This window comes from Mirounga leonina, unplaced genomic scaffold (genome assembly GCF_011800145.1).
Source record: "Mirounga leonina isolate KUSES-001 unplaced genomic scaffold, KU_Mleo_1.0 Mir_125, whole genome shotgun sequence".
NCBI lineage: Eukaryota > Metazoa > Chordata > Mammalia > Carnivora > Phocidae > Mirounga > Mirounga leonina.
The window spans coordinates 57,795,831-57,822,613 of NW_023270305.1; the positions used below are offsets into that span (position 1 = coordinate 57,795,831).

The following is a 26,783-nucleotide window of genomic DNA, read 5'->3' on the forward strand; positions in this document are numbered from 1 at the left end:
ACATTTAATTTTAGTTAACATTAACTCTTTACTAACAGTATTTTGAATCTGTCATAAAACTTGCATTAACTCTGAGAACGCTGGCATTCTCTAACTTTCCTTTCTGTCCATGGTCACAGAAAAAATAATGGACTTGAAGGAGCAGCCAGGTAACACTGTTTCCACTGGTCAAGAGGATTTTCCATCTGTCCTGCTTGAAACTGCTGCTTCTCTTCCTTCTCTGTCTCCCCTCTCAGCTGCTTCTTTTAAAGAACATGAATATCTTGGTAATTTACCAGTATTAGCCACTGAAGGAACACTTCAAGAAACCTCAACTGAAGCTTCTAAAGAGTTCACAGAGAAGGCAAAAAATCCATTTGTAGACAGAGATTTAACAGAGTTTTCACACTTGGAGTACTCAGAAATGAGATTATCATTCAGTGGCTCTCCAAAAGCAGAATCTGCCATAACAGTAGCAAGTCCTAGGGAAGAGAATAAAGATGAACAAGAGGATTTAGTTAGTAATGACATCCTTCGTAATCCACAAGAGTTACCCATAGCCCTTACTAATAAATCAGTTAAAGAAGAGGACAAAGTTATGTCTCCAGAACAAACAAAGGACAGTTTCAGTGAAAAGGGAATTGCAGCAGAAGCTCCTATGAGGGAAGAATATGCAGACTTCAAACCATTTGAGCAAGTCTGGGATGTGAAAGATACTCATAAGCAAGATAGTGATGTATTGGCTGCTGGAGGTAATATAGAGAGCAAGTTAGAGAGTAAAATGGATAAGAAATGTTTTGCGGATAGCCCTGAGCAAACAAATGATGAAAAAGACAGTGCAAGCAGTAATGATGATACTTCTTTCCCCAGTACACCGGAAGCTGTAAGAGACCGTTCAGGAGCATATATCACGTGTGCCCCCTTTAACCCGACAGCAGCCGAAAACCTTTCGACAAACATTTTTCCTTTGTTGGAAGATCATACTTCAGAAAATAAGACAGATGAGAAAAAGATAGAAGAAAAAAAGGCCCAAATTGTAACAGAGAAGAATTTTAGTACCAAAACATCAAACCCTTTCCTCGTAGCCACACAGGATTCTGAGGCTGATTATGTCACAACAGACAATTTGTCAAAGGTGACTGAGGAAGGAGTGGCAACCATGGCTGAGGGTCTAACCCCAGATTTAGTACAGGAAGCGTGTGAGAGTGAATTGAATGAGGCTACAGGTACAAAGATTGCTTTTGAAACAAAAATGGACTTGGTTCAGACATCAGAAGCTATGCAGGAGTCGCTGTACCCTGTGGCGGCACAGCTTTGCCCATCTTTTGAAGAATCTGAAGCTACTCCTTCACCAGTGTTGCCTGACATTGTTATGGAAGCACCATTAAATGCTGTAGTTCCTGGAGCTGGTGCTTCTGCGGTGCAGCCCAGCTCACCACAATTAGAAGCTCCTCCTTCAGTTAATTATGAAAGCATAAAACTTGAGCCTGAAAATCCCCCACCATATGAAGAGGCCATGAATGTATCCCTAAAAAATGTATCAGGAATAAAGGAAGAAGTGAAAGAGCCTGAAAGTATTAATGTAGCTGTTCAAGAAACAGAAGCTCCTTATATATCTATTGCATGTGATTTAATTCAGGAAACGAAACTCTCTACTGAACCATCTTCAGATTTCTCTGATTACTCAGAAATAGCAAAAGTTGCACAGTCAGTGGCTGATCATTCTGAGTTAGTTGAGGATTCCTCACCTGATTCTGAACCAGTGGACTTATTTAGTGATGATTCAATACCTGAAGTTCCACAAAAACAAGATGAAGCTGTGATACTTGTGAACGAAAATCTCACGGAAACTTCTTCTCAGTGGATAATAGAACATGAAAATAAGGAAAAACTCAGTGCTTCACTACCACCTGAGGGGGGAAAGCCATATTTGGAATCTTTTCAGCCCAATTTAGATACCACAAGAGATACCTTATCACCTGATGAAGTTTCAACATTGACCCAAAAGGAGAAAATTCCTTGGCAGATGAAGGAGCTCAATACTGCAGTTTATTCAGATGATGGCTTATTTATTGCTAAGGAAGCAAAAGTAAGGGAGAGTGAAACATTCTCAGATTCATCTCCAATTGAGATTATAGATGAGTTCCCTACATTTGTCAGTTCTAAAACCGATTCTTCTCCCAAATTAACCGGGGAATACACTGATCTAGAAGTATCCCACAAAAGTGAGATTGCTAATGTCCAGGATGAAGCTGGGTCATTACCTTGCTCAGAGTTACCTCACGACCTTTCTTTCAAGAATGTACAACCTAAAGATGAAGATAAAGTCCATGTCCCAGATGAACTCTCCAAAGATAGGTCTGATATCTCGAAGGTGCCCTTACTGCCTCCAGATGTTTCTGCTCTGGCCATTCAAACAGAAATAGGCAGTATAGTCAAACCCACAGTTCTTGTGAAAGAAGCTGAGAAAAAAACCCCTTCTGATACAGAGCGAGAGAACAGATCACCATCTGCTATATTTTCAGCAGAGCTGAGTAAAACTTCAGGTAATCAGTCCATACATTGTTTTGTACTTTCTTGCCACCTTTTTACTGATCATGGAACATTCCACTACATTTTCTGTAGTATATTACATTTAGAGTCTCTAATATATCACATTGATAAGAATTCTTTTCTACTGTCTCCAGAAGTTTTAGTGCTTTTTTTTTTTTTTTTTAACTCCTCATTACTCGCCCTTGCTTGTATTTTTCCACACAAAGACTATACTTTCAGGGATCATTTCTGTAGTTTGTTACTTTTTTCCACACAATTATTCATCGCTCCTTTTTATGTTACACTATGTAACTAGAAGATTATATAAGAATTGGCTTCATGTCTTTTCTTTCTTTCTTTTCCTTCAGTATTTCCTCATAGCACGAAGAGTGAGAGGTATTAAAACAAAATATTTTCAGATGTATTTACTATTTTTTCCCAGAAATTACTTCATTTTAAATTTTTATGAAAGCACATTTCTGTAATATGTCTCCAGTATTTCAATATACTGCTGTATTTTCCAGTAATAGGTATAGAGTTAAGCATATTGAGTAGCAGACATTTTGTTGAAAAGTATAAGTTGAGGTATGCTGTTATGAATTCTTCTGAAAAGTAGGGATTGTCATTTTGTCTTTAGACGCTACGTTTCCCACACACTTGATTTGTGTAGAGTGATTTGCACATGTGTTTTTTATTTAGCATTCTAATTTAGCCATGTTTTCTATAAAAATGTGTAGTGATTACTATTTATTGAGTTTACTTAGGTTTTGGAGACGGGTAGTACTGGTGGCAGAGAAACCAGGTTAGAGATTGTTGTTATAATCTAAGAAAGAGGAGATTATGACTGTTAAGGCAGTGGGATGAGCATGGAGACATAGGACTTGATGTTTGATTGGATATGGACATGAAGGATAAGGGAAGAAGTTAAAGATGACTCCAGGAACCCTGAGTTCCTTATGTTTTCAAATACATGTATGGCAGTATGAGAAACTGAGTTAGGGAACATGAGAGAATAAAGTGGGTTTAAAGAGAGAAGATAAATTCAGTTTTGAATATTTTGGTATTAAAGTACCTATGAGACTTTCAAGAAGTGATGGATGTTATACATATGAAGCTTTTGAGAGAGACCTTGGCTGTATGTGTATATTTATCATGGGCTCAGAGACCATAATTAAAACCATGGATATCAACTAGGGAGAGCCAAGAAAAGGGGAAGCTTTAAAGGTGGAAAAATTGGTCAGCATTATCAAATGCAAGAGAGCTTGGTTAAGATAAGGATTGAGAATTTGTCAAAAAGTAGGGAAGGTGTTGGCATAACAATGGCAGGGTGGTGTGGGTGGGCAGGGCTAGGGGTGAGGAGTGAAGGAGCCTTGAGTAAATGGATACTAAATGTTGACAGTTTTTAAGAAGTTTGAGATCTTGGGGTGCCTGGGTGACTTAGTTGGTTAGGCATCCAACTCTTGATTTCAGCTTGGGTCATGATCTCAGGGTTGTGAGATGGAGCCTTGCTCAGCGCCTGCTTGAGATTCTCTCTTTCCCTCTGCCCCTCCCCCTCATTTGCTCTTGTGCTCTCTTTCTAAAAAAAAAAAAAAAAAGTCTAAGATCTTGGAGAAAGAATGTAGCAAGAATAAGGTAGAGGATAGAGTTGAAGAAGGGCCTTTTGTTTTCTTAAAGATGGGAGTGAAAGTCTAAATAAAGGTGCTAGTAGAAAGTCAGGAGGGGTTGGGATGAGATGAGATCTAGAATTCAGGTGGAAGAATTGGCATTTAAAAAAGGAACAATTTTGGAAGACACTGATTGTAGTGAATGGAAGGGAAAGTATGGGTGTTTTTCCTGCTAGCTTCGTGGCCAGAAGTTGAGGGAAGAGTATGATGGTTTATGTGTATTCTTTAAAGCGGTATGTTAGGTCATTTGCTGAGAATGAACTGGAACATGCTTGGGTGGAAGAGGTCTGACTAGGGAAACAAAGGCATTGTATTAAGAGTCCCGTCAAGGTTGAAGGGTAGTCTGTATGACAGGATGATTTTTCTTTAATTGTGCCTAACATCTTGGGTATAGGTTCAGGGAAGGCAAATGCTTATATTGATTCACGCTTGTGTTTTGCTAGAGGGGTCTGGCCCAGTGAAAGGACAGTGAATCAAAGGAATTAAAGATAATAGTAGTTTGACGTGATGGACTGTGGCATCTAAGTTGAAGAATGTAAAGAAGAGAGCAGGGGGAGTTGATAGGCAAATAGTAGAACTTGTGGTCCAAATTAGATCTAAGAACTAAGGGTAAAAAGAATAAAAATATGAACACCAGTATGGTTGAAGGTTGTGGTCAAAGTAGGATTGTGCATGTGTATTTGTTTGTCGGATGTTGAACTGAGAATTCCGGATGGATCATAATGGCCAAAGTTTGGCCATGAGGCAAGGGCTGAAGTTGAGTGGGGTGAAGGTTGCTAGAGCTAAGGTCAAATGAACCATGAAGCTGAGAAGTTGGATTGCTCTCATCAAGTCACCCAGGATGATGGCAAGACTTGGGGTAGAAAAGATTAGAAGTTAGGGACACAAGACTTTGGTTAAAGGGCAAGTGGGTCAGCTGGCAGGATGGTAGGTGGAGGCAGTAAGCAGATAGAGAATGTTGGGGCTGAATAACTAGGACTTTTTGCCCAAGGCCTCCGAGATAGTCTTAAAGCAGCACTGGGGAGCTAAGAAGGGTAATGACCTCTCTCCTCCTCCCTCGAGTATGCAAGTATAAGAGAATAAACAGCCCCCATTTAGAGTTAATGGGGAAAGCAGTATCCTCAAGAAGAGCCAGGTTTTAGTGAAAGGATATAGTGGCAGGAATATTCAGCAAAGAAGCTGAAGATTAGGGGAGACAGTTCACAGGGGAATGGATTTTTTTTTAAAAGAGTTATTTATTTTGGAGAGACCAAGAACATGGGGAGGGGCAGAGGGAGAGGGAGAGAATCTCAAGCAGACTCTGCCCTGAGTTGGAGCCGGATGTGGGGCTCCATCTCACGACCCTGAGATCACAACCTGAGCTGAAACCAAGAGTCAGATGCTCAACCCCCTGAACTACCTAGGCGCCCCTGGAATGGGTTTTTTTAAACAGCACAATAAAATGGCTTGGGAGTCAATGGTAGAAAGAAGACTCTGAGAATCCCAGAGCAGCAACATGGTAATGATATAGTGTGGGTGAAGACCACAGATAAACAGTGATGTGAGCAATGGTTTATAACAGCTGGTGAACTGGTGAAGTCCCACGAGAAAGTGGGACTACCCAACATTGCCTCCCAGAACTTACTGTTAGCAATCCCCTAGTAGATTGGAGCACTCCGGAGTCAGCAGTTCCTTGGATTGATTTTTACTAAACCTAAGGATGTTGCCCTGTACTGATTGTGGCCTGATAGTTTAGAATTAAGTAAGGGAAGAGGGCAGTGCCTTTGTTTTTTTTTTTTAAGATTTTATTTATTTATTTGACAGAGAGATATCAACAGCAGGAACACAAGCAGGGGGAGTGGGAGAGGGAAAAGCAGGTTTCCCGCTGAGCAGGGAGTCCGATGCGGGGCTCAATCCCAGGACCCTGGGATCATGACCTGAGCCGAAGGCAGACGCTAACGACTGAGCCACCCAGGCGCCCCGAGGGCAGTGCCTTTGAAGCCTAAGTAGGGATGGTTGAAGAAGGAAGTAAAAGCAGTGGTTGAGCATTTCTCTTTAGAAAATAGTCATTGAAGTCTTTTCTCTGAGAAAACTGTTACTCATGCTTCTTTTACTCAGTCTTTTTTTTTTTTTTTTTAATTAAGTGTCCTAGCAGCTCACTAATGAATAGAAAACTCTTTGGATACGCCCAATATATGTATGCTACAGAAGTCATGCAAAGGAGACCCATTGTGGTGTAATAACACTCTGGTGATGTGAGTTCTAGTCTCAGCTGTACCACTGACAACCACTTTATCTCTCTAGAAATAAATTTCCTTTCTCTGTAAGAAGAAAGGGATTGAATTAGGTCCTTGTGACTTGATGGTTTCTTTGACTTTAATCTTAATAGGCATCTGTTTCAAGCAGTGGATAGTTGCTTTACGGTGCTTTATACCAAGCATTGTACTAGTATTTTGGGGGAGGTGTGGAGGAAGATGAGGACTAAGACAGTGTCTTGCCCTCAGGCAACTTTCAGTCAGCTGGTGGAAACAGACTGGTAAGGACTTCCTTCATTTCAACCTCAGTATAGCTGTTAACTTCATAAATTTACATAGCTAAACATTGTAACATGTATTATAAGGGTACAAGTGCTTCCCCATCTTCGAAAAACCATGGTTAAGTGTACTGAAGTCAAATGTACCAAAGGGTAGCAAGAGACTATTAAGAACATTAGGGCGGTTGTATTCTCAGATGGCTAAAAATTACATATCATCCCTAATTGTGATATACTTAGGTGTGTTTTAAAATTTTGGCGTCATATTACTGAAGATACATTTAAACATTAAAGCATTGATAAATATTAAATAACAAAGTATTAATTTCCTCAGATAATTTATTATTCAATTTATTCTCCTTGTTTTCTTAAAATGACATTTGTTGGCAGAATTCAATTTTAATTTTGGGAAGAAAGGCTAATTTTGTAAGGAGGAGGAGCAAGATATTATGATGTAGGCTTTGATGCCTTATTGATATTTTTGGATAAAATTTGTCATGAAAAAAATGAATGCTAGTCTTCCTCTTCTCCCTTGATAAAGGAATTTTATCAGACTATTTTTAATAATAAAATGTAAATACTGACTTTTCTCAGGTCATAATTAAGAACATTTATTTTGTTTTTTTTCTTTAACTGTATTTCATTGTTTAGAGGCAGGTTTTGATGATCTAGGTTCAGCATTTCATATATGTTCTTTCTTTACTTAAAAAAATCTGTGGCTAAAGATTTATGGTTTCTATTTTTATTTAAAATATATGTGATTATTATTGGCACTTAAATTTTTTACTTTTCACTCATTTTAAAAATAAAACAACAGGTAGAAGAGAAAATATTCCAATAATTGTGTACACTTATACTACATTATATAGACCAAGATAGTGAAACTTCTGAAAAGATTAGTTAACTAACAGGCAGCACTACCACATGACAATTGAAATGCTTTCCTTAGGTGATGGCATGAAGTTTGGCGTAGGAATGTCAGGTTAGGGATATAAGTGTATAATGATTGGAAGTAGAAGATCACCAACCCATAATAAGGTACAGAGAGGTTAGCTCGTCCTTGGGATATTAGGAGTGGCTTTGCAGAACAGAATATTCTATGGAAGTTACAGATAGCAAATGTGAGTAGACACATAGGACTGTTCATTTATATAAAATATGATAAAAAGTTTTTGAGGTTCTGTTTTGGTGTATTTGGGTCAGGTATATGTGTATGGATATTATGGTCAGTTTGTAGAAACCTACTCACTTGCATCAAAGGCCATAGTGGATTTGCAGACTGGCCGTGGGTGACAAAGTGAAAAGAAACATTTAGATTTTTGTCAGAACTAAACTGAAAAACCAATCTATGCGAAAGAAGGGTTTATGATGCATTAGATGCTAAATTTTCTGTGACTGGAATTAAGTAGAATTGAAATAAACAATGGGGGCACCTGGGTGGCTCAGTCGTTAAGCGTCTGCCTTCGGCTCAGGTCATGATCCCGGGATCCTGGGATCGAGCCCCGCATCGGGCTCCCTGCTCTGTGGGAGGCCTGCTTCTCCCTCTCCCACTCTCCCTGCTTGTGTTCCTGCTCTCACTATGTCTCTCTCTGTCAAATAAATAAAATAAAATCTTAAAAAAAAAAAAAAGAAATAAACAGTGGTATCATTTAGGAGAATTTTTTTTTAAAGGATAGTTGCTTTTTAAAAATTAATTTTTATTTGGAAGTAACATCAAACTTAATTGGAAAAATAAAAATAGTGCAAAGAATATCTTACTATCTTCATCTAAATTTAATCTATTAACATTTTCCCCATTTGCTTTATCAGTTATGACCTCCTTTATAAATAACTCGATATGGATACCTAAATACATCCTTATTTTTCCTGAACCATTTGACAGTAAGTTATATACATTGTTTTATCCCTGAATTCTTCAAAAAGAGTATTTTCTTACATAACCTCAGTATAGCTGTTAACTTCATAAATTTACACTGATAAAGTACTTTTTTCTAATCTATCATCCATACTCTAATGTGACCTTTAACCCAATAATGTGTCCTCTACTACAAGACCCAATCTAGGGCCAAAATTTGCTTTTAGTTGTCATGTTGTTTTTGGCTTCTTTTATCTGTTACATTTCTAGTATTTCTCTCTTATGACATTAACAGTTTTGAAGAACATAGGCCCTTCCCTCTCTCCCTTTTCAATAGAACATTCTAATTTTGGATTTGTCTGCTGTTTCTCATTGATTAGATTGAGAATATGGATTTATGGCCAAAATGAAGATGATGTAGTACCCCTTACCTCTCTCATGGTATCATATCTGAAGATACCCATTATTCATGGGAATAGTATTAGAGATCAAGAGTTGGACCCTAGTTGTACTCCTTGCCTCCAGGTCTTCCCATTCTAGCCTTTCATTGGACAGAGGTAGGAAATGCTTATATACAAACATAAAATACATACAAATAAACCTAAGCACATACACATACGTGTATTTGAAATCATGAGTTCACACAGATACCTCCAATTCTGATCCATTCCCAGAAGATTATTTCTTTCTTCCTTCATTTCATATTTGTATGCTCCTTCTGTAGTGAGAACCTGGCTGCTAACACTATCAATACATATACTCATTTGCTTAATCCTCTAATATTTCTAAATAGTTTTAGAATGTTTTCTAATATGATTATAGTAGACACGGTAAAATAAATTGAGGGTTATTTTGCAAATCTACCACTCCAACCCTCCAAGATTGAATGTATATAGTCAAGTACAAGTTACTTGAATTAGTTTTTTTCTTTCCTCTTCCTTTTCTCTTCCCCAATCTTAGTGTGGTTAGAATACTCATTTGAAATATAGTTAGATTAATTTGTTACAATTTGCTTTCAGTTTTAGGTTTTCTTTCTATTTTGGAGGTTTTTAAATTGAGACTTTTGAAAGACTGAGAATAGAAACTGAATTCTTATCATTTTACCTGGAAAGGGGAGACCGTTATTTTTGGGAAATCTTCTAAACATGAAGCAGTTTCACATATTTAGTCTCCTCCATAATCTGAAAGAAGGAACCATTTTATGGATGACAGTACCTAAGTTTGGGACTTAGTCATGTTTCCCAAGGTTATTTAGCAAATTATATAGTAAGCACAATAGTTTTGAACTTCTGTGTTGCAGACAATGGGCTAACTTTCTTATTTATATTCTTAATTTCACAAGGAAGATCTTTTTCCCAACTGGTGAAGAACTGGGATTCCAACTTAAGTTTTGTCCCCTTCTCAGTTGTTTTCCATTTTGGAATGAATGGTTAGTCCTAAATTTAGCAGGCAACCAAGTTTGCTTTTCTTTTATTACATATCTGTTGTGTTGAGGCATTAACCAATGTAAGATATTTTTAAAAAGTCAAAAAAGTTTTTTATTATGTGCATTTTCTTGCATGGTTTTCCATATGTAGGGATATCAAAATGAAGGTAATACTTTTGCTTCCATGTGGAGACTGAATAACCCTCTTGTGTGAACAACTGCTGTCTATGTTGTTGGTAAGCTATTGGTAAAGAAAGGTACTAATAATGTCTCTCATCAAACCACTTAGATCTTCACTTGATGATAGTGATTGCTTAATATGTTTGTTGGTTGCTTGGTTTGCCAATAACGCACAGAATATTTTCTGTTCGTAAATGAGTATAGATTGTGTTTTGCTGACCTGTTGGAACTATTGGTGAATGAAGTGTAAACCACCACCACCTTGATTGTTCATTCATTATACTTAAACTATGTGATATCTAAGAATAACCAAGATGTATTGCCATTTTAATAAAAGACTCACTTAAAAAGGGCCCATTTATCCAGGTAAAGAATTGAAAATGATCCTTTGCAAATTTATATGTGCTTGTTAAATGTGTTCATGAATAAGAGCTTTCTTTAGATAGTGTTAATGACTTAAAACATTTTTCCGAATTTACTATATATATAGCCTTTGAAATGTCTCTGTAAAGCATTAAGATATTAAGGTTTGATATTTTGGTTAAAATGTATTTTTAGGGAGCATATTTAGGACACTCTTTGATAATTATTAGTTGGACTTTAATTATGACACTGAGCAGTTAATCTGATAAAAGTAAGAAATTTAAGTACCCTGAAAAATTAAAATGCTTATTCTAACAAATTGAGTAGAAATACCTTTAACTGGAAATCTGTTAGTAAATTTACAATATAGCTAAATTAGAGATGGACTGTTGTTAATAAAGGAATCAGTTATATTAAACAAATGTGACTTAAATATCAAATTAATGGGGATTTATTTAGTGCTTACTATGGGCCCAATACAGCTTGAAATAATTATGAAATATGTACCATATTTTTGGTACTATATGTACCAAAAAATAATATATATAAGAATATATTTCATAATTAACAATTATGAAATATGTACCATAAAAGTTAGATAACACTAAATATAGTGTGGTTGAAAGAACTTCATTTTGGGCATCTTATACACCTGAGTTCTAATCCTGGATTTATCGGTTATTAGCTGTATGACCTTGGGCAAATGTTTTAATCTATTTGAGCTTCAGTACTTTCAGTAGTCAGAATTTGTCTGAAGGACCTGCTATCAGTAAGTCAGACCAACAGTACATAAACAATCTACAGTAATACATGCTCATTGTACAAATTTGAGAAGTAGAGAAAACTATTGAGATGAGAAAAATTTGTAATCATATAGCCCAGACATAATTGTTAATATTTTAGAATATATTCTTCTAGTCTGTTTTCTGTGCATATGGATACTTTATGATGGAGTGAAAAAGTAAGTGTTTTGCCAAATTGGGATCATAGTCTACACATTGTAGCTTTAAAAAAAATTAGCAGTATCTTATATAGTGCTGACATGTTCATGTCATTATTCTGCTGCTGCATGATTTTTTAATGTTTAGTGTTCCTTGGTATTGCATATAATTTAATTAGTATGTTATTGTTGGATTCTTAGATGGCTTCTGACTTTTTAATTTATAAATAATGCTGTCATTGACCTCTTTATATTTAAATATGTTTTACATATCTGAATTACTCTTTTCCATAAATTACTAGAAATAAACCCTAGGTAAATGAGTATGAGCATTTTTAAGAGTTTCGACAAAAATTGGCTGCCAGAAAAGTTGTACTGATTTTTCCCCCCTCTAAAAAAGTAAGAAAATACCCATTTCTCTATTATCACCAACAATTGATATTATTTATTCTTTTGCTCATTAAGTAATACTTCCATATTATACAAAATTCAAAGAGCACAATGACAGTAAGTCTTCTTCCTGTCTCAACTAGTCACCTCATACACCTTCAGAGTCCTGATATGTGACTTATTTCTTAGGTATCCTTCCAGACATTCTGTATTTGGCACTTAAAAAACAAACAAATAAAAAAAACCTTTACCAGTTTGATAGGATGAAGTGGTACCTTGCAGTTTTGATTTTTGATTATTAGTGAAAGTAAACATGTTCCATGTATTTATTAGCTATTTTTATTTCTTTTGTGAATTGCCTGTTCATACCCTTTGCCCATTTTTAAATTCAGATGTTCATCTGTTTCTGATTTTATGAGAGTTCTTTACAAGGGATGACAACTCCTTTTATGTTATAATTTTCGGAACAATTTTTATTTTACTATACATTTTAATGGACATTTTCAGTTTTCACAAAGGAAAATATGTATGTATGTATCTATTACTTTATTTTTATACCTGATTCTTAGCTATTTACAATTGATTTTGAATTCTGGTCAGAGATCACATGCTTTCTTGGTGGTGGAGTTGTTTTTCTATTGCCATTGTATTCTGATCTCTAGTTTCCTAGTATCAGACAGAAAGACTCAGAAAATTGGGAACACAGTTTTTGTTGGACTGCATGCCCAGAATTAGACAAATCTACTGGATGGGTGTTGGTGCCATCTAGTGTTGTATATAGAAAATAGGTCTACAGGATGCTTTATAATTGACTATAGGGAATAAATTCAGATGACCAGAGAAATTTAGTGAGTTGTGGATATTTGCTTTACATTAACAAATGACTTTAAAAATGACTTTATAGAGGGATTTTGACACATTGTACTGAATCAGACAAATGCTTGAGTCATGTTATTTTAAACATGGAATGACCTTAAAGATTCCCCCAAACCCATGTAGTTTGGTGAAAACTTACAAGTTTTACAAGATCTGTTCAGAGCCTAGTAACTATTAATTTTTTGATTCTGAATTTTAAAATGTTTTGGATCTTTTGGAATATGTATATTTATTTTAGATTATAATACATGAAGTCAGCATTTATTTAGTTCTTAGTAATATATCACTTTCAGTTTCTCTATGGATTTTAGTATTTGTTTTTAGCAACTTATATGAAATTGTTTATAAACTTTAAAATACTCTTATTTTTTTGCCATTTGAACTTGCATTCCATTCATTTTCTAGACTAAGGTTTCTCCATGTCTTCAGATTCAATTTAGTAGTTAATGTTGAAGTGCTATAATTTAGTCCATAGAGGGCATTATATTACAGCTTATGGTATTAAACAGCATTGTTTAATACCTTTCAGTAATGAGACGTATGTTTAGTTTTATATTTTTGTATATAGCTCAGGATAATTAAATATTGAAATAAGTTTAAAACTCCTGTGTAACTATAATTGTTTATTTTTTTTAAATGTTCTTGTTTTCTGTTTTCAGAAAGTAGAAGTATTTATTTTAGCTATCAAGAATTGTATACTAGCATTCCCCAACTTAGAGAATATTACTTTAAATCCAAATGACCACCTCTTTTTCATTTATTTCCCTTGATTTCTAAACATTGTAAAGAAAACAAACAAAAACTTGAATTTTTCTGGGGTTCAAAGTAGAGGAAGGAAAGAAATGGGAAAGGAGGATATCTTGGGAAGGCTGGCTGGAACGGACTTACAGCTTATGTATTGCTGCCTGTTCCAAAGTACAGTCTTCAGTCTGAAATCCTGCTATTTACACATACACACACACACACACACACACACTCACTCTCTCTCTCTCTACATGAGAAGGTTATAGAGAAAGGAATTTTTTTTATTTCTTTAGTAGGAATTGACTTAATCACATGATTTTCCTACTACTGAGGTTAAGTGTGCTAAGAAAATGAGAGTTTTGATTTGAGATAGGAGAAGAAAAATCTAGAAAGTGTAGGTAATTTTAGAGCATGGTACCCTTTGGAAAGGAGTTAGGGTCATGCTTGGGAGGTTTTCTTTGTTTTTGTCATGCTTTGTCTACTGGGGATGTGGATATTGAGGAGTGGGAAGTCGCCAAACGTGAACTTTGGAAAATTTAATTCAAAAGTTCTGTGTAAGGCTAATTTTGCATTTTAAAAAGGAGAATGTCTTCCATCACCCACCTTCCTCAATCTTCTGTGGTCTCCTCCTTTGGAAGCTTTTACTTTTCAGGTAAAAATAGGTTCCTGTCCCAAATATTCAAATTGCTGTTTTACAAGTTGGGATGTATGTTCTATTTGAAAATTGTCCTTGAAAGAGTTCATTTTTTAAACAAAATATTAAGTATTTGAAGGAAAACAAAATAAATGAAGGTAAGTTTTTAACAGATTTATGTCCTTTATTTGTCTGTTATGTTGAGATTTAGTGTGGAGTAGGACCTATAAACTGTCCACATATAAATTTTTCTGAGCTGGAGTATAATGGAACTGTATAGCAAAGCACAATAATGTGTGTGTGTGTGTGTGTGTGTGTGTGTATGTATTCTTGTACTTGTTTAGAAAGGTATTGGGTTATTCCCTAGAATTGAATGGCTTCATATATGCGCTTTCTTAGATGTGTTTTATGTACCTTATCTCCTACTAGCTTGATTGTTATTTGTAGCATAATAATAGTATTAAATAGCTAGGACTTATATAGGGCCTACTTTTTGTCAGGGACTGTCCTAAGGCCTTGCATACACTAATTCATTTGATCCTCACTAAAAGCATAGCTCATATGGCTTTATGTTTTTAACAGATTTGTATCATCAGGTTTTTAAATTTCGGTACTTTTCTTGCTTAGCTAACCAAACTTAAAATAACCCCTTTAAAACTTTTTAAGAAAGAAACGGGCAAAATGTCAGTTGATTTATATGAGTTAGTTTTTCCTGCAAACTTAATAGTTTCAATTGCAAAGACCCTAAAAATTAAAGAATTAGGTATCAGTATGTAAGATCAAATTTCAGGGCTCCTACTTTGACTTTTAAATCTGCCAGGGGAGCTTTTAAATGTATTTAATGTTTAGATGAATGGTTATTATTATCACACATTCTTGTTCTCTGAAACTATTTTAAATGTTTTGAATCAAATCAAGTACCAGCAGATATGAATAGGATAAATAGCAAATACCTTTGTCGCAAGAAATCTTTTTTTCCTCTCCTATTTGTGCAGTAATCTGTCTTGAAAGCAGCGTTTGGGCGCTGTTTTTGAGTGCTTTATTCTAATGCTAAAGTATTTACATGTCTTCGCAGTTTCAAGGGATTCATTGTTAGAGATAGTATTTTGGAAATATTTCATACTTAACTGAATGGTTTGAGATTTCAAAGTATTGTGTGGAGAAGCCAGACTTTTTCAGCCATTGTATGACTTTGCGACAGGGTTCTCAAATACCACATTGTACACGGGTCCAGTGAATAAAATTTTAAGTTAGATACTAACTTTTGAGCTTAGAATAGTAGACTCTCATTAAAAATTGCTTTGCTTTATTTATGTATGGAGTTAGAAAGGCAGATAGGAAAGAACTGAGTCATTGACCGGACTGCTTCTGATTCTAAGGATTTTGCAGAGTTTTATAGCAAGTTCCAGAAAATATGCCAATTTCAGTGTAGCTATATCATCTTCAGAAGTATGTATTCTGTACATAGGCCATATATCTTATAATACTTTATCCTATCACACACTTTAGAACATTTTAGCTGATTTGTCATTAAATATTGCCTCTATAGCTTCGTTGAATGCTTGTATCAGTTAAACCAGTTGTGGAACATTAGTAAAGACATTCTGCACTGGAGTGAATGCCAGTTTTAGAAAATTGAGCAAAAATTTTGGAAGTCTTATACATAGATTTGTTTTTGTATTTATCAGTAAAATTTTGGTTTCGTCTTATGTCATTTTCCCAAGGCAAATGATATAATTAGCACATGAATGTTTCTCTTCAAGCTAAGAGTCTATTAATAGTACCTGCAGTAATGTTTAATAGATATTTATTGAAAGATTGAGTTGTAGCAGGTGATGAGTAGGAATAAATATATATTTTTGAGTGTCTAGATTTCCATTATTGTAAAAGAAGAAATAGCATTACATTAGAAAGATGAGACTCCTGAAATTGAATAAAACCTTTTTTTCCTTAAGTAGCATATATTCAGCAAATACTAACAATTTGACTTTGTGATTCTCCACTCATACCCTCATAAGGGTGCAAACACTGAATGCTTTAAGCCTTATTAATAAACTCAGGAGAAAGTAGGAAGAGATTCAGCATTTCCCAGGCTTGAAATTTAAGCTATTACCCTTCTTTGGATCAGTCCATTTTTATCTTATTAGGTAACTATTGATTTTAGAGTTTTAAATGAAACTGAAACCAACAGCATAATTCACCCATCTATGAAAAGAAAAAAATTGCACATGGCTGTAAGTGCATTTCACATATATTCAGTGGTTAACTCTGCCAAAAGAACAGCTCTCGTTTCTTTCCTTTCTTTGGTAGCCTGCCCCTCCCCCTGCAAAAGTAGCTCCCTTTGGTATGAGCAACAAGCAAAAGATCAGAACAATAAACACACAGGAGGAAGGCGGTAGTGCCTGAGTATTAGCAGCCTAGTTACAGATTGCACTGCGTCAGACTGTTCCACACCCAGAAGACGTCAGGTGACTCCGGTCCTGCTGCAGTTGTGCAGCAGAGACTGCAGACTTCGGTGGAGGAAACGGTATTTCATGTCTCACAGGGTAGCTTTGTGCAGTTACAGCTTTTCTGTTGGTATGCATAATTGATAATTGCATCTGGAGGGCAGATCGTGACCAGAGATGGACTGTCAGAAGAAAAATTGGAAGGATAAGGGTATATGTGCTTTTTAATCTTCTATTCAGTGTTTTTATGCAACCAATAATATGTTGCTATGAATAAGCTTTGCAATTTTAGATATATTTTGGATTGGAAATGGAGCCTATGAAAGCTTTAAAAGTTAAAGATTAAAACAGCTATTTCATATGTTTTTATATTTGGTTGTGTATGAGGAAATGTCATGCTGTTCTGTTTCACTGGCGTTTGATTTAGGCTTTGCAATCCTATTGTTGATTAGGTTCTGTTCTTTAATCTTGCACATTGTAAACAGTGTAGTTTCATTTGTTGGTCACTTTGGTGCGATAAATTCACACAGCTATCTTTGTATTACATAATGGCATATTTTCTGTGACTATTTTTTTTTTAAAGCTGATTTGGTGTAGTTGAAATTCTATCCAAGATTTCTGTAGGTAGTAGGATACTGTGTTTGCAATTAAGCTTGTTTCTTCTTTGGAAATCTGATTGAACCTTTAATGTCTTTATCAGTCACATTTTAAGTAGATTATATTTTTGTATATCTTGAAGTCATTAAGTTGTATACACACTAGTTTTAAATGCATGTCTATATTTAAGTCTTTAACCTTTGTCCTTCTAATAACCAATCAGTGATCTTGATCCCCTTTCCTCCCCCTTGAAAGCCCAGCAGATCCTTTCAAGTCTCAGTGGGTCATTGTGTAAGAATTTAAGCCCATAAGTGCTAAAATGTTGACTGTAATGAATATTTTAAAAATATTTTATGTAGATGGTTAAATGTGCCTTTTTAAAAAAAAAAAAAAAAGAAGGTGGTAAGCTATATATCTGACCCCTTGTAATAAACTGTCTTAAAAATAATTAGAGCTATTTTAAGTAGTCCAGGTAGGCATTACACACAGGTTTTTTTTCTGGCCACATTTAAATTTTATAGTTTTTTAAAAAATGTTATTTCCTTCTATAGCAGAATTGCTTGCACAATTGGTGATAATGTTTCTAAAAGCAATATGGAGCTAATTACAGTAACATTCATAACATCCTTTTAAAAATTGGTTCAATAAATAAATGCGGGGAAAAGGTGAGTTTGAGATTGAGTTCACATTGAGACAAAGATTTTTATAGTTACAATTTAAAGACTAGAAAACAGTACAGCTTTGAAGTTTTACCTGTATGGTTTCTTTATATGTGAATTTAATGAAGAGAAGGATTTTTATTTCTTCATCCTTCTGACCTAATGAAAGGCGAATTGAAACACTAGTGTTTGATAATTAAAATTGAGAGTAGTGGTAACAATACAATAAAAAAAGCTTTAAAAATAGGTAAAAATTGCATCAGGGTCTACTCTGCAGATACTAAGGATCTGTATTAATAATTTAAATCTTAGACTATTTAATAACATCTTATTTGCTGAACTAATTTAGGGATATTTTGAGACAGGAGCAATTAAAATCCAGTATAGCCCATATTATGCCAGAGATTTATTTTTATTATTTTTAGGCACTAAATACAAAATCACATTTACTCTTGGATATCTCTGGGGAGCTTCACATTGTATGTTAAATGGAATGGCCTAATATTTTAGTACTTGTCTTTGTCTTTCTTTTCTTTTTTTTTTTTTTTGCTTGTTACCTATTTTTCTGATTTATTGGTGAAGTTATATTTTAGTATTAACATTTTAGAATATAGATTACGACTTAAATGGAAATCACTGAGGAGGTGAAACTTCCATGGAATGCGTTTTTCCCCATTTTATGAGGAAATGAGGTTTTTTCATTTTAGGAGAAGTGTGTGACAATAGAGAAGAGAAACAAATCTAAGCTCTGGGTTTACTTAAAAAAAAAAAAATACTTAGCCCCCCCCCCTTTTTTTTCTTACTGTTACCTCCTTACCTTAAGTGCCATGATTGAAACACAGTCGTCTAACGATGGTGAAGTATAATAGTATAACAGAAGTGAGAGCTACTCTGATTTCAGTGTTTTAAAAAGTTTGTTTTTTCTTGTTTTGTTTTGTTGCTGATTAACTAGTATTTAAGACATTTTATCTTTCAGGCTAAAACCAGTATTAATTTGTATTCTCTTACATGTTTTTTTATCTTTGATTTTCCATTCTTAGCATAATTGCAACAAATGAAATCCACATGGTACTTGATTATTGGGGTTATATGGAAAGCATTGCTTAAGATTGTGAAGAGCTTAGAATAGGAAGGAATGGGAAGGTTTGGAGGTTTAGGTAGGATGGGAGCATGGTATAACCTCTAAACAAGGTATAATTGAGACAGTGAGTAGAGCTTTTTGGCTAGAACAGAGTATAAGACAGCAGTTGAAAGATAAGATCGACATGGTCAAAGAATATAGATTTGCAAGATCTAGGTCAGGTTTCCTCAAACTTCTCTGAAGATGAGAATCACCTAGCGCTTCTTAAATATACAGATTCCTGTGATCAGACTCAGATTTACTGAATCAGAATTTACAGCAGAAGGGCCTGGCAATCTGTATATTAAACATCTTGGTGTCATTCGTGTTATTATCAGGCAAATTTAGGAAATACTGATTTAGGTTTTTAAGTTTCCGGTTTGGTAACTTAATTTTGGCCAGAGTAAGAAACTTACCCTTTTTGGTCTTCATTCAGTTTCCTCATTTTGATGATTTCTAGGCTTCCAGTTTTGAGGTTGTCTGGTTTTATGAGAAGATACCTTGGGCCAGATTGCAGAAGACATTGGCTTTTGGATTTTACCAGGAAGGAAATAAAGAGCTTTTGGAAGTTTTAAAGTCAGGAGCGATAAAATGACAGCAGGTTTGAAAGACTGGTTTGGGGTGCTGTATAAGATAAATTCGAGGAGAACTTAGAGGCCGAAGTTAGGATGACTGTATTTGTGCCCAGATTTAAAGCAAATAATGACTGAACTTGGCCTGAAAATAGGCATGAAAAGGAAGTGACAGATTTGAGAAACTCAAATACTTGACATTGGGCATAGATTTGTGGGACTAGGGTAAGGGAGGGACTCAGAGGACAACATGATTTCAGTTGGAGTGGAACACTGGAAGTGCTAGAGCTTTTTAGTATCAGTAGAAATAGGCAGAAATGATGCCAAGTTCAGTTTTAGAAGCTTCAGATTTGAAGTGACTATAGAACTTCCGTGATGCTCAGAGAAATGACAAGTTTAATGATAAAGAATTAGGAATTGAATGGTTAAATACTACAGAGAAGCTGTTTAGTATGAAGATTGAGCAATGGTTGTGGACCCTGTGGGATTTGAGAAACCTGTGCGACACTATCCATTATTACTAGTGTTTTTTGAATTTGGCAGTTAACGTGCTGTAGGTGACCTTTGAGACAAGTTCTGTGGGATGGCGTCAGAAGTGTTTCCAGCATTAAAATTCAATTTGATTATATCTTAAGACAAACTGCCTTTGGCCCATTTCTGGAGCGTACTTCTTTGCAGAGGTTCTTATAGGGAGGGGGTCTTTACGTTTGATAAACCACTTGGGAGTTTTTTTAGAGGCTTAAGGTTACTGAATATGGGCACAGTTGTACGTGCGTACTGACACTCAGGTAGAGAGGAGCAGGGGTCTTGCTGCGTGAAATAAATGCCTCACGTACCTCCTGAGAAAGCCAAAAAATGCCTTAGGAGGGAACTTTGGCATTAATCAATTTTGAGACCTGTTTGGAGGAAGGCCCTTACTTTTAGTTCTAAACTTAGTTGAAACACAATGTTTAGGCATTCATTGAATATTCTAGATCTTGGTTTAGCTGCACGACACTATATATACATAAATATATATACATTTTTGTAGAAAATTTAGGTGTCTTGAAGACTAAAACTTTTGCTTCACATGGAGTGGTTTTATTTTGATGTATTAATTTTAGTGGTGTGTGTGTGTGTATGATGAGGGGGTCATACGGTACGTTTTGTTATGTAGTCTTTCACTAAATGGGGAAATGCCTTTTATTTAAAATATATTCTACATTGTTTTAATGGCTATATCATTCTAAGTATGTACTATTAATCCCATCTAGTTAAAAATTCAAGTTATTCCTAATGTTTTTGCAAGTATAAACAGTGCTAAAATGAATATAAATCTTTGTCTTTATCCATGAGTATTTCCAAATTGCTGGGTTACAGTATTTAGGATTTTGGGTCATGGTGCAAAATTGCCCTCCAGAAAGATGATACACAGTATTATTTTTTAAGATGGTACAAAATATTGTACAAATGTATGAAAGTGTCTGTCCTGAAACTTTGGCCAAGATTAAATATTACATATGCATTTCTGATCGTTTTAACTCTGAAACAGTTATTTTGTCAGTTTACGAATCCTCTCAGGTGGAGGTACTCCATTGTTCCCGCATACTGTGCAGAGTCAACGAGGAGACACAGTGATGAAGCCACCACTGTTTCTGCTTTCCTGGAATTTAGAGGCTAGGAAAAGAGTCAGGATGCCTATATCTTATATTAATGTCTGTATGGATAAATAGATATGTATCTGGATATACATGTGTATCTAGCCATGAATTCCATGAAGTCAGAAACAGCGGTGGCTTCGCCATTGGGTCTCCTCATTGGTTCTGTATATCTCAGTGAAGGGAGAGGCTGAGAGCTCTCATGTTCAGCTAGGTTTAGTCCTGGCCTCGAACCCTATACATGCAGTCTTGAAAAGTGCAGACAGGGCACCTTATTAGTTGTTTATTCTGACTTTCTCATTTTACAGGTAAGGAAACCAAGAAAATGAAAGGGATTAAATTATTCAGGACCACATAGCTGACAACATGGGGCTTTTTATTATACAATTTCTTTGAACAACTGAAGATTGAAAAATATGAAACCTACTAAATAGACCCATGTTTTGATTTTTGTTCGTTTATATAGTCTGTGTCATCTTATTGAACATGGTGTATCTCTCTTTTTGTATGGTCTTCATTCTGCAGTAAAATAGGCAGTAGTCTTTCACACTAGCAGTGAAAGAAGGTAGGTGTGGTTAGTTGTTGAGTATTGTTAAAATGTTAAGCCTAGTGGGGACTCTGTGGGCCGAGAGAATAATTTCTCTTTGTCCTTAGGGGTTGGATTACATGCTTGCACGTAGGAAGAATATTTAAGCAGTGAATAGAACTCTTATTTTGGTCTCTAGGTATCCCCCAGGTTCCCTTTTTATTTATTCAATTGATCTTATCTCTTGCTAGAATTTAGGCTCAACAATGTTACTAAATTTAATTTAACCAGCTCTCTTCTTTGCATCTTCAGAGCAGTATTCTGAGACCAAATTTTCTGTTTCTCTGCTTCATCATGGATGTTGCTGACTTTTGTTACTGGTGTGTGTGTGTGTGTGTGTGTGTGTGTGTAAAATGTACAAACATATGTTTTTAAATCTTCAGGGCTTTCACGTTTCAGTCCAGTCACCATTTAGGCATTTATGGAAGGTATTGATAGACACCAAAATACTATTGTCTCTCCTCAAATACTGTATCACCACTATCAGATTTATTCTATATAGCATTTACTTGAGGAGCTCAAAGCAACTTAAAGATTAAAAATTATCAGATATTACTGATATCCCTGCAAATCTATTGTTAAGAGTTGGGCATTGAGATAGATTTAGGAATTTCTACTCTCAGACTGCAGAGTTGTTAAAATTACGATTTTCATAAGAATAAGAGGAATTATAGCTGTTTTTTGTTGGATGCACCCATTTGTTTATTTTTCCACTGAAATAATCTAAAATAATTCGATATATGTTATTCTGGTCTGTTTTAGCATTCTGATGTGAATACTACCTCATTTGTCTATACTATCCACTGTTTATTCCAGTGAGCATTTATATTCAATGTGAATATGGTAGGTATAAATGGTTATAGAAGTACAGATCTTACTCAATTTATGAGGGGGTTACATCCTGATAAATGAATCATAAATGGAAAATATTGTAAGTTGAAAATACATTTAATACACTTAAACTACTAACATCATAGTTTAGCCTAGCCTACTTTAAACGTGCTCAGAGTATTTACATTAGCCTACAATTGGGCAAAATAATCTAACACAAAGCCTCTTTTATAATTAAGTGTTGACTGTCTCATGTAATTCATTGAATACTATACTGAAAGTGAAAAACAGAATGGTTTTATAAGTTGTCTCGTGATCACGTGGCTGACTGGGCGCTGCCGCTTGCCCAGCCTTGCGAGAGTAGCGTCCCATGTGCCGCTAGCCCGGGAAAAGATCAAAATTCAGAGTATCAGATCTACTAAATACGTACCGCTTTCGCGCCATCCTAAAGTCGAACCATCTAAGTTATGGGCTGTCTGTATAATTAGTTTACCTAGTATTGAAGTTAATTCTCTTTCTTTGTACTAATAATTTGCTTTGAGCTCCTACCCCCCCATTCCAGTCTATTAAGCTTTCCAGGTTTCTAGAGTTACAGGACAGTATGTTTTCCATTTAGTTCTTATTAGTAGAAAATAGGATTTTGAGCAGTGATTTCCTATTTCTGAGGTTTGGTTCCTATTTCTTGTGATGTAATGCTTGGATGCCAATAAGAAATAAAATTTAAACCATAGTAAATTATGCATTGAACCAATGTCTGTTCTAATTTCATGTTTACATTTGTGTACATCTTGATCAGTTCTAGTAATTTAAAATAAATAACTGCATGCTTACTAAAATTTACTGGAACTAACAGGCTTTTTATAGGTAGAGTCCTTATTTTGACATCCTTTACAACTAAAGATTATTCACGTTGGCACAGGTAGGGAGAATCATTGGTTAGGAATATATGTATTTAACATGCTTAAAGATTTTATTTAGCTTTATCTTAGAGAAAATGGAATTAGCTATGTAAATTTTCCCGTGGAAGGAAAATTATTGTGGTTTAGAGAAATTGGAAGTGGGAAATTAGAATTATTTTCTGCTGTATTTTTTGCCTTCTAATAAAGCTAGAAATAGAATGTGAGATTAAAGGAAGTATTCACGTTTCAGTCCAGTCACCATTTAGGCATTTATGGAAGGTATTGATAGACACCAAAATACTATTGTCTCTTCATTGCCACATGAACTAAATAAATTGGTGAATTTAACTTAACAAATGAGGCCTGTATGAGTACTGACACACTCCTTTAAATACAAAATGTGGTATGATGGAGAAAGTGAGACTTTGTGGTCAGACCAGAATTTCAATCTGTAACCCTACATAGTTTATTTAATAATACTTCTAAGCCTCAGTATGTACTGAGCCCATAACTTAGATAGTTCGACTTTAGGATGGCGCAAAAGCGGTACATATTTAGTACTCAGGACAGTTCCTTGTTCAGATTAGGGGATTACTAAATTATAGAAAAGGCAAGTATAGAATTTATGCTGATTTTACTTAAAATGCTTTTTCCTCAGATGTGTGGTGGTAGAAATTGGCCAATGCGTTGTAATGTTGTTGGAAGTAAAACCAGAAAGATTTAGTGATAAAAGAGACAAGGACCCAAAATTGTGCGTGATCTTTCAGGAAACTCAAGTTATAGGAAGAGGAGATGGCCAAGAGAGATGCCAGTATTTTTTGTCAACTGTTTGGTTGAGGTACTTTGTAGCAGTTGTAGGTATCCATCAACCTGAACCTTGCTCACTGAAACCAAATTAGCAGTGCTTTCAGAGAAAGTTGAATTCATATTTCAAGAAATCCGGGCTTAGTGAAGCATTGCATTTAATATTTGATTGCCCTGCTTGACTTTGTCTCTTATAATATTACCTTTATTTAGTGTGTTTAGTTCACCAAGCATTTCCATTGTGTGAAATTTCTTTTCAGCTTCAACTAACTACTTAGTTTGGTATCCATTTTCTAATTTTATACAGGAGGAAACTAGGTTAAGTGATCTAGTCTGGGTCATACTGCTGGTAAATTGAAGGAAGAAATAGGACTCACGCCCCTCTTAACTGTCTTTGCTGGAAGAGTTAAGTTCCCATTCTATACAGATCTTTTTCTGGACCTTCTACCTGTCACTTAACTAGCTTGGTGAGTGCTTACTGGGTGGAGGTGAGAGCTTACTATGTAGGGCTAAATGATCAACTCTGAATTCTAGTCACTTTTCTTGGCCATTGAGAAGAATGTAAGGATTATGATTCCTAATAAATACATAATTACCTACTTAAAGATTATGGTCGTGAAAAATAACATTTTATTATCATTCTAATATATACTTGTTTATTAATTTCCCATCTAACTGCCTGACTTTATTAAAGAAAACTTAATATTTGCTTTTGCTTAGGAAGTAATTATTGTCCTGCCAGCCTGATTCCCTGCCCTACCAGTATTTTTAGGACCCGCTAGTTCAACTTTTTCCCCCTAGACAAAAGATTTTAAAATTGAAAACTGACTTGAGGCTATTCAAGGAAGAGCTTCAGTAAGAATTTGATTTGAGGCAAAATGTAATTGGATGACTTTTGCATGTAAGGCATGCATGGTAGCACTATTTTTAGTTATGACAGATGACATTTTATGATTACCAAGTGTAGGCAACTTTTCTTACTCTATATTGGGCCAGAAGTTTTTATTTTGAAGAAAAGATGGTAGAGTACAGAGTTGTTTTCAAATTAAAATTTTAGTTTGATAAGGATGCTGCTCTGAGCACTGCACAAAACACAAAATAAAAAATTTTCAGATTTTTATTTTGGAAATAAAAGTGGGCACCACTGCGGGGAGTAAATCACTTTTTTCTAAACAACCAGAATTTAAGGATCAGCATTATTTTAGTACAGTAGTCCGTAAGCATTTCCCACAGTTATGAGAGGACAGGCACTGTTAAATTAATCTCAGATCTTTAAAAGGAGATTTCATGAATATTTTATAAAAGACTGAAGTTAAGGCTACAGTAGGTTACCTTGCATGATCAACACTTTAGTTTTCAGTATAGGAGACTTGAGGAATCATGAAACATTAATAAGCTTTTCTTGTACAAGCCCTTGGTGTTAATTTTAGTATCTCAAGAATAAAGAGGCCATTAAAGTCTATTCATAAAGAGAATTATTAATTACAGAAGAATCCCAAATTAGCATTATATTTCTTAAAGATGTCCTTTATTTTAATTTGAAAATGGTATAGTTTTAAATTTAAATGTTTCTGTTCCTAAGAATAATCTGGCCACTGTTGAGACAATGCAGCAAATCTTAATGAAGCAGGTAATGGGAGTATAAAGATGAAAGGCTTTCATCAGTCCTTCAGGGTGTAGTAAGAAGAGACAAGCCTATAAAACGATATTTACTGTTTTATAAGTTATCTGAAAGCATTGCTATTTGTTACTGAATAAGTGTAGATATCTGAAAATAGTTTAAATAAAACTAATGTGAAATCCAAAGCACAGAAAAAATTTTTGAATAAATTGAAATTAGTACATGCCTCCAACTTGCATAAAGTATGCATCCATTCTAATCTATCAGTAATATTTATTGAAAATTTATCTGTGGATATGGTAGATAGTAAGGCAACATGCCTCTTGTGGGGTTTACAACCTAGTAGAGAAACATGTTAAAAACAAGAATTTTTTTTAGTTTACTTTTAAATTTTTTTAGGTGTACAGTTCATTGATTTTTAGTATATTCATAAAATTATGCAACCGTCATCATTATCTAATTCCAGGACATTTTTATCCACACCCCCTAAAACTCCATACCCATTAGCAGTCACTCCTCATCTCTACTCCTCCCAACCCCTGACAACCACTAATCTACTTTCTGTCTCTGTAGAGTCACCCATTCTTAGACATCACATATAGAGAGAATCATACAGTGTGTGACCTTTTGTGTCTAGCTTTCATTTAGCATCGTGTTTTTAAGGTTTATCCATGTTGTACCATGTATCAGTGCTTCATTCCTTTTTATGGACCAGTAATATTTCATTGTGTGGATATACTGTATTTTGTTTATCCATTCATCAATTTTTGAACATTTGGGGTTGTTTCCTCTTTTTTGGTTGTTATAAATAATAATGCTGCTATGAACATAAGTTTTTGTGTGAACACAGGTTTTCTAGTCTTCTGGCTGGAAATTCCTAAGAGTATAATTGCTATGTTGTGTGGTAGATCTGTC

At 35.0% G+C, this 26,783-nt stretch overlaps 1 protein-coding gene and 1 pseudogene across 4 annotated transcripts in view; both read left to right on the top strand.

Annotated features, from left to right (window-relative positions):
* RTN4 (reticulon 4) overlaps positions 1-26,783 on the top strand; it is a 69,143-nt gene that overhangs the window by 21,521 nt on the left and 20,839 nt on the right. The window contains exon 3 of one of the 4 annotated variants that reach the window (XM_035001547.1): positions 120-2,525. The exons of 2 other annotated variants lie outside the window; for them this stretch is intronic. In XM_035001547.1, coding sequence (XP_034857438.1) covers positions 120-2,525 — 2,406 coding nt within the window. Of the gene's footprint in view, positions 1-119; positions 2,526-16,355; positions 16,754-26,783 lie in introns of those variants that run through there. One more of the 4 variants, XM_035001546.1, reaches the window with a different exon arrangement.
* On the top strand, positions 2,736-2,776 carry LOC118008362 (annotated as a pseudogene).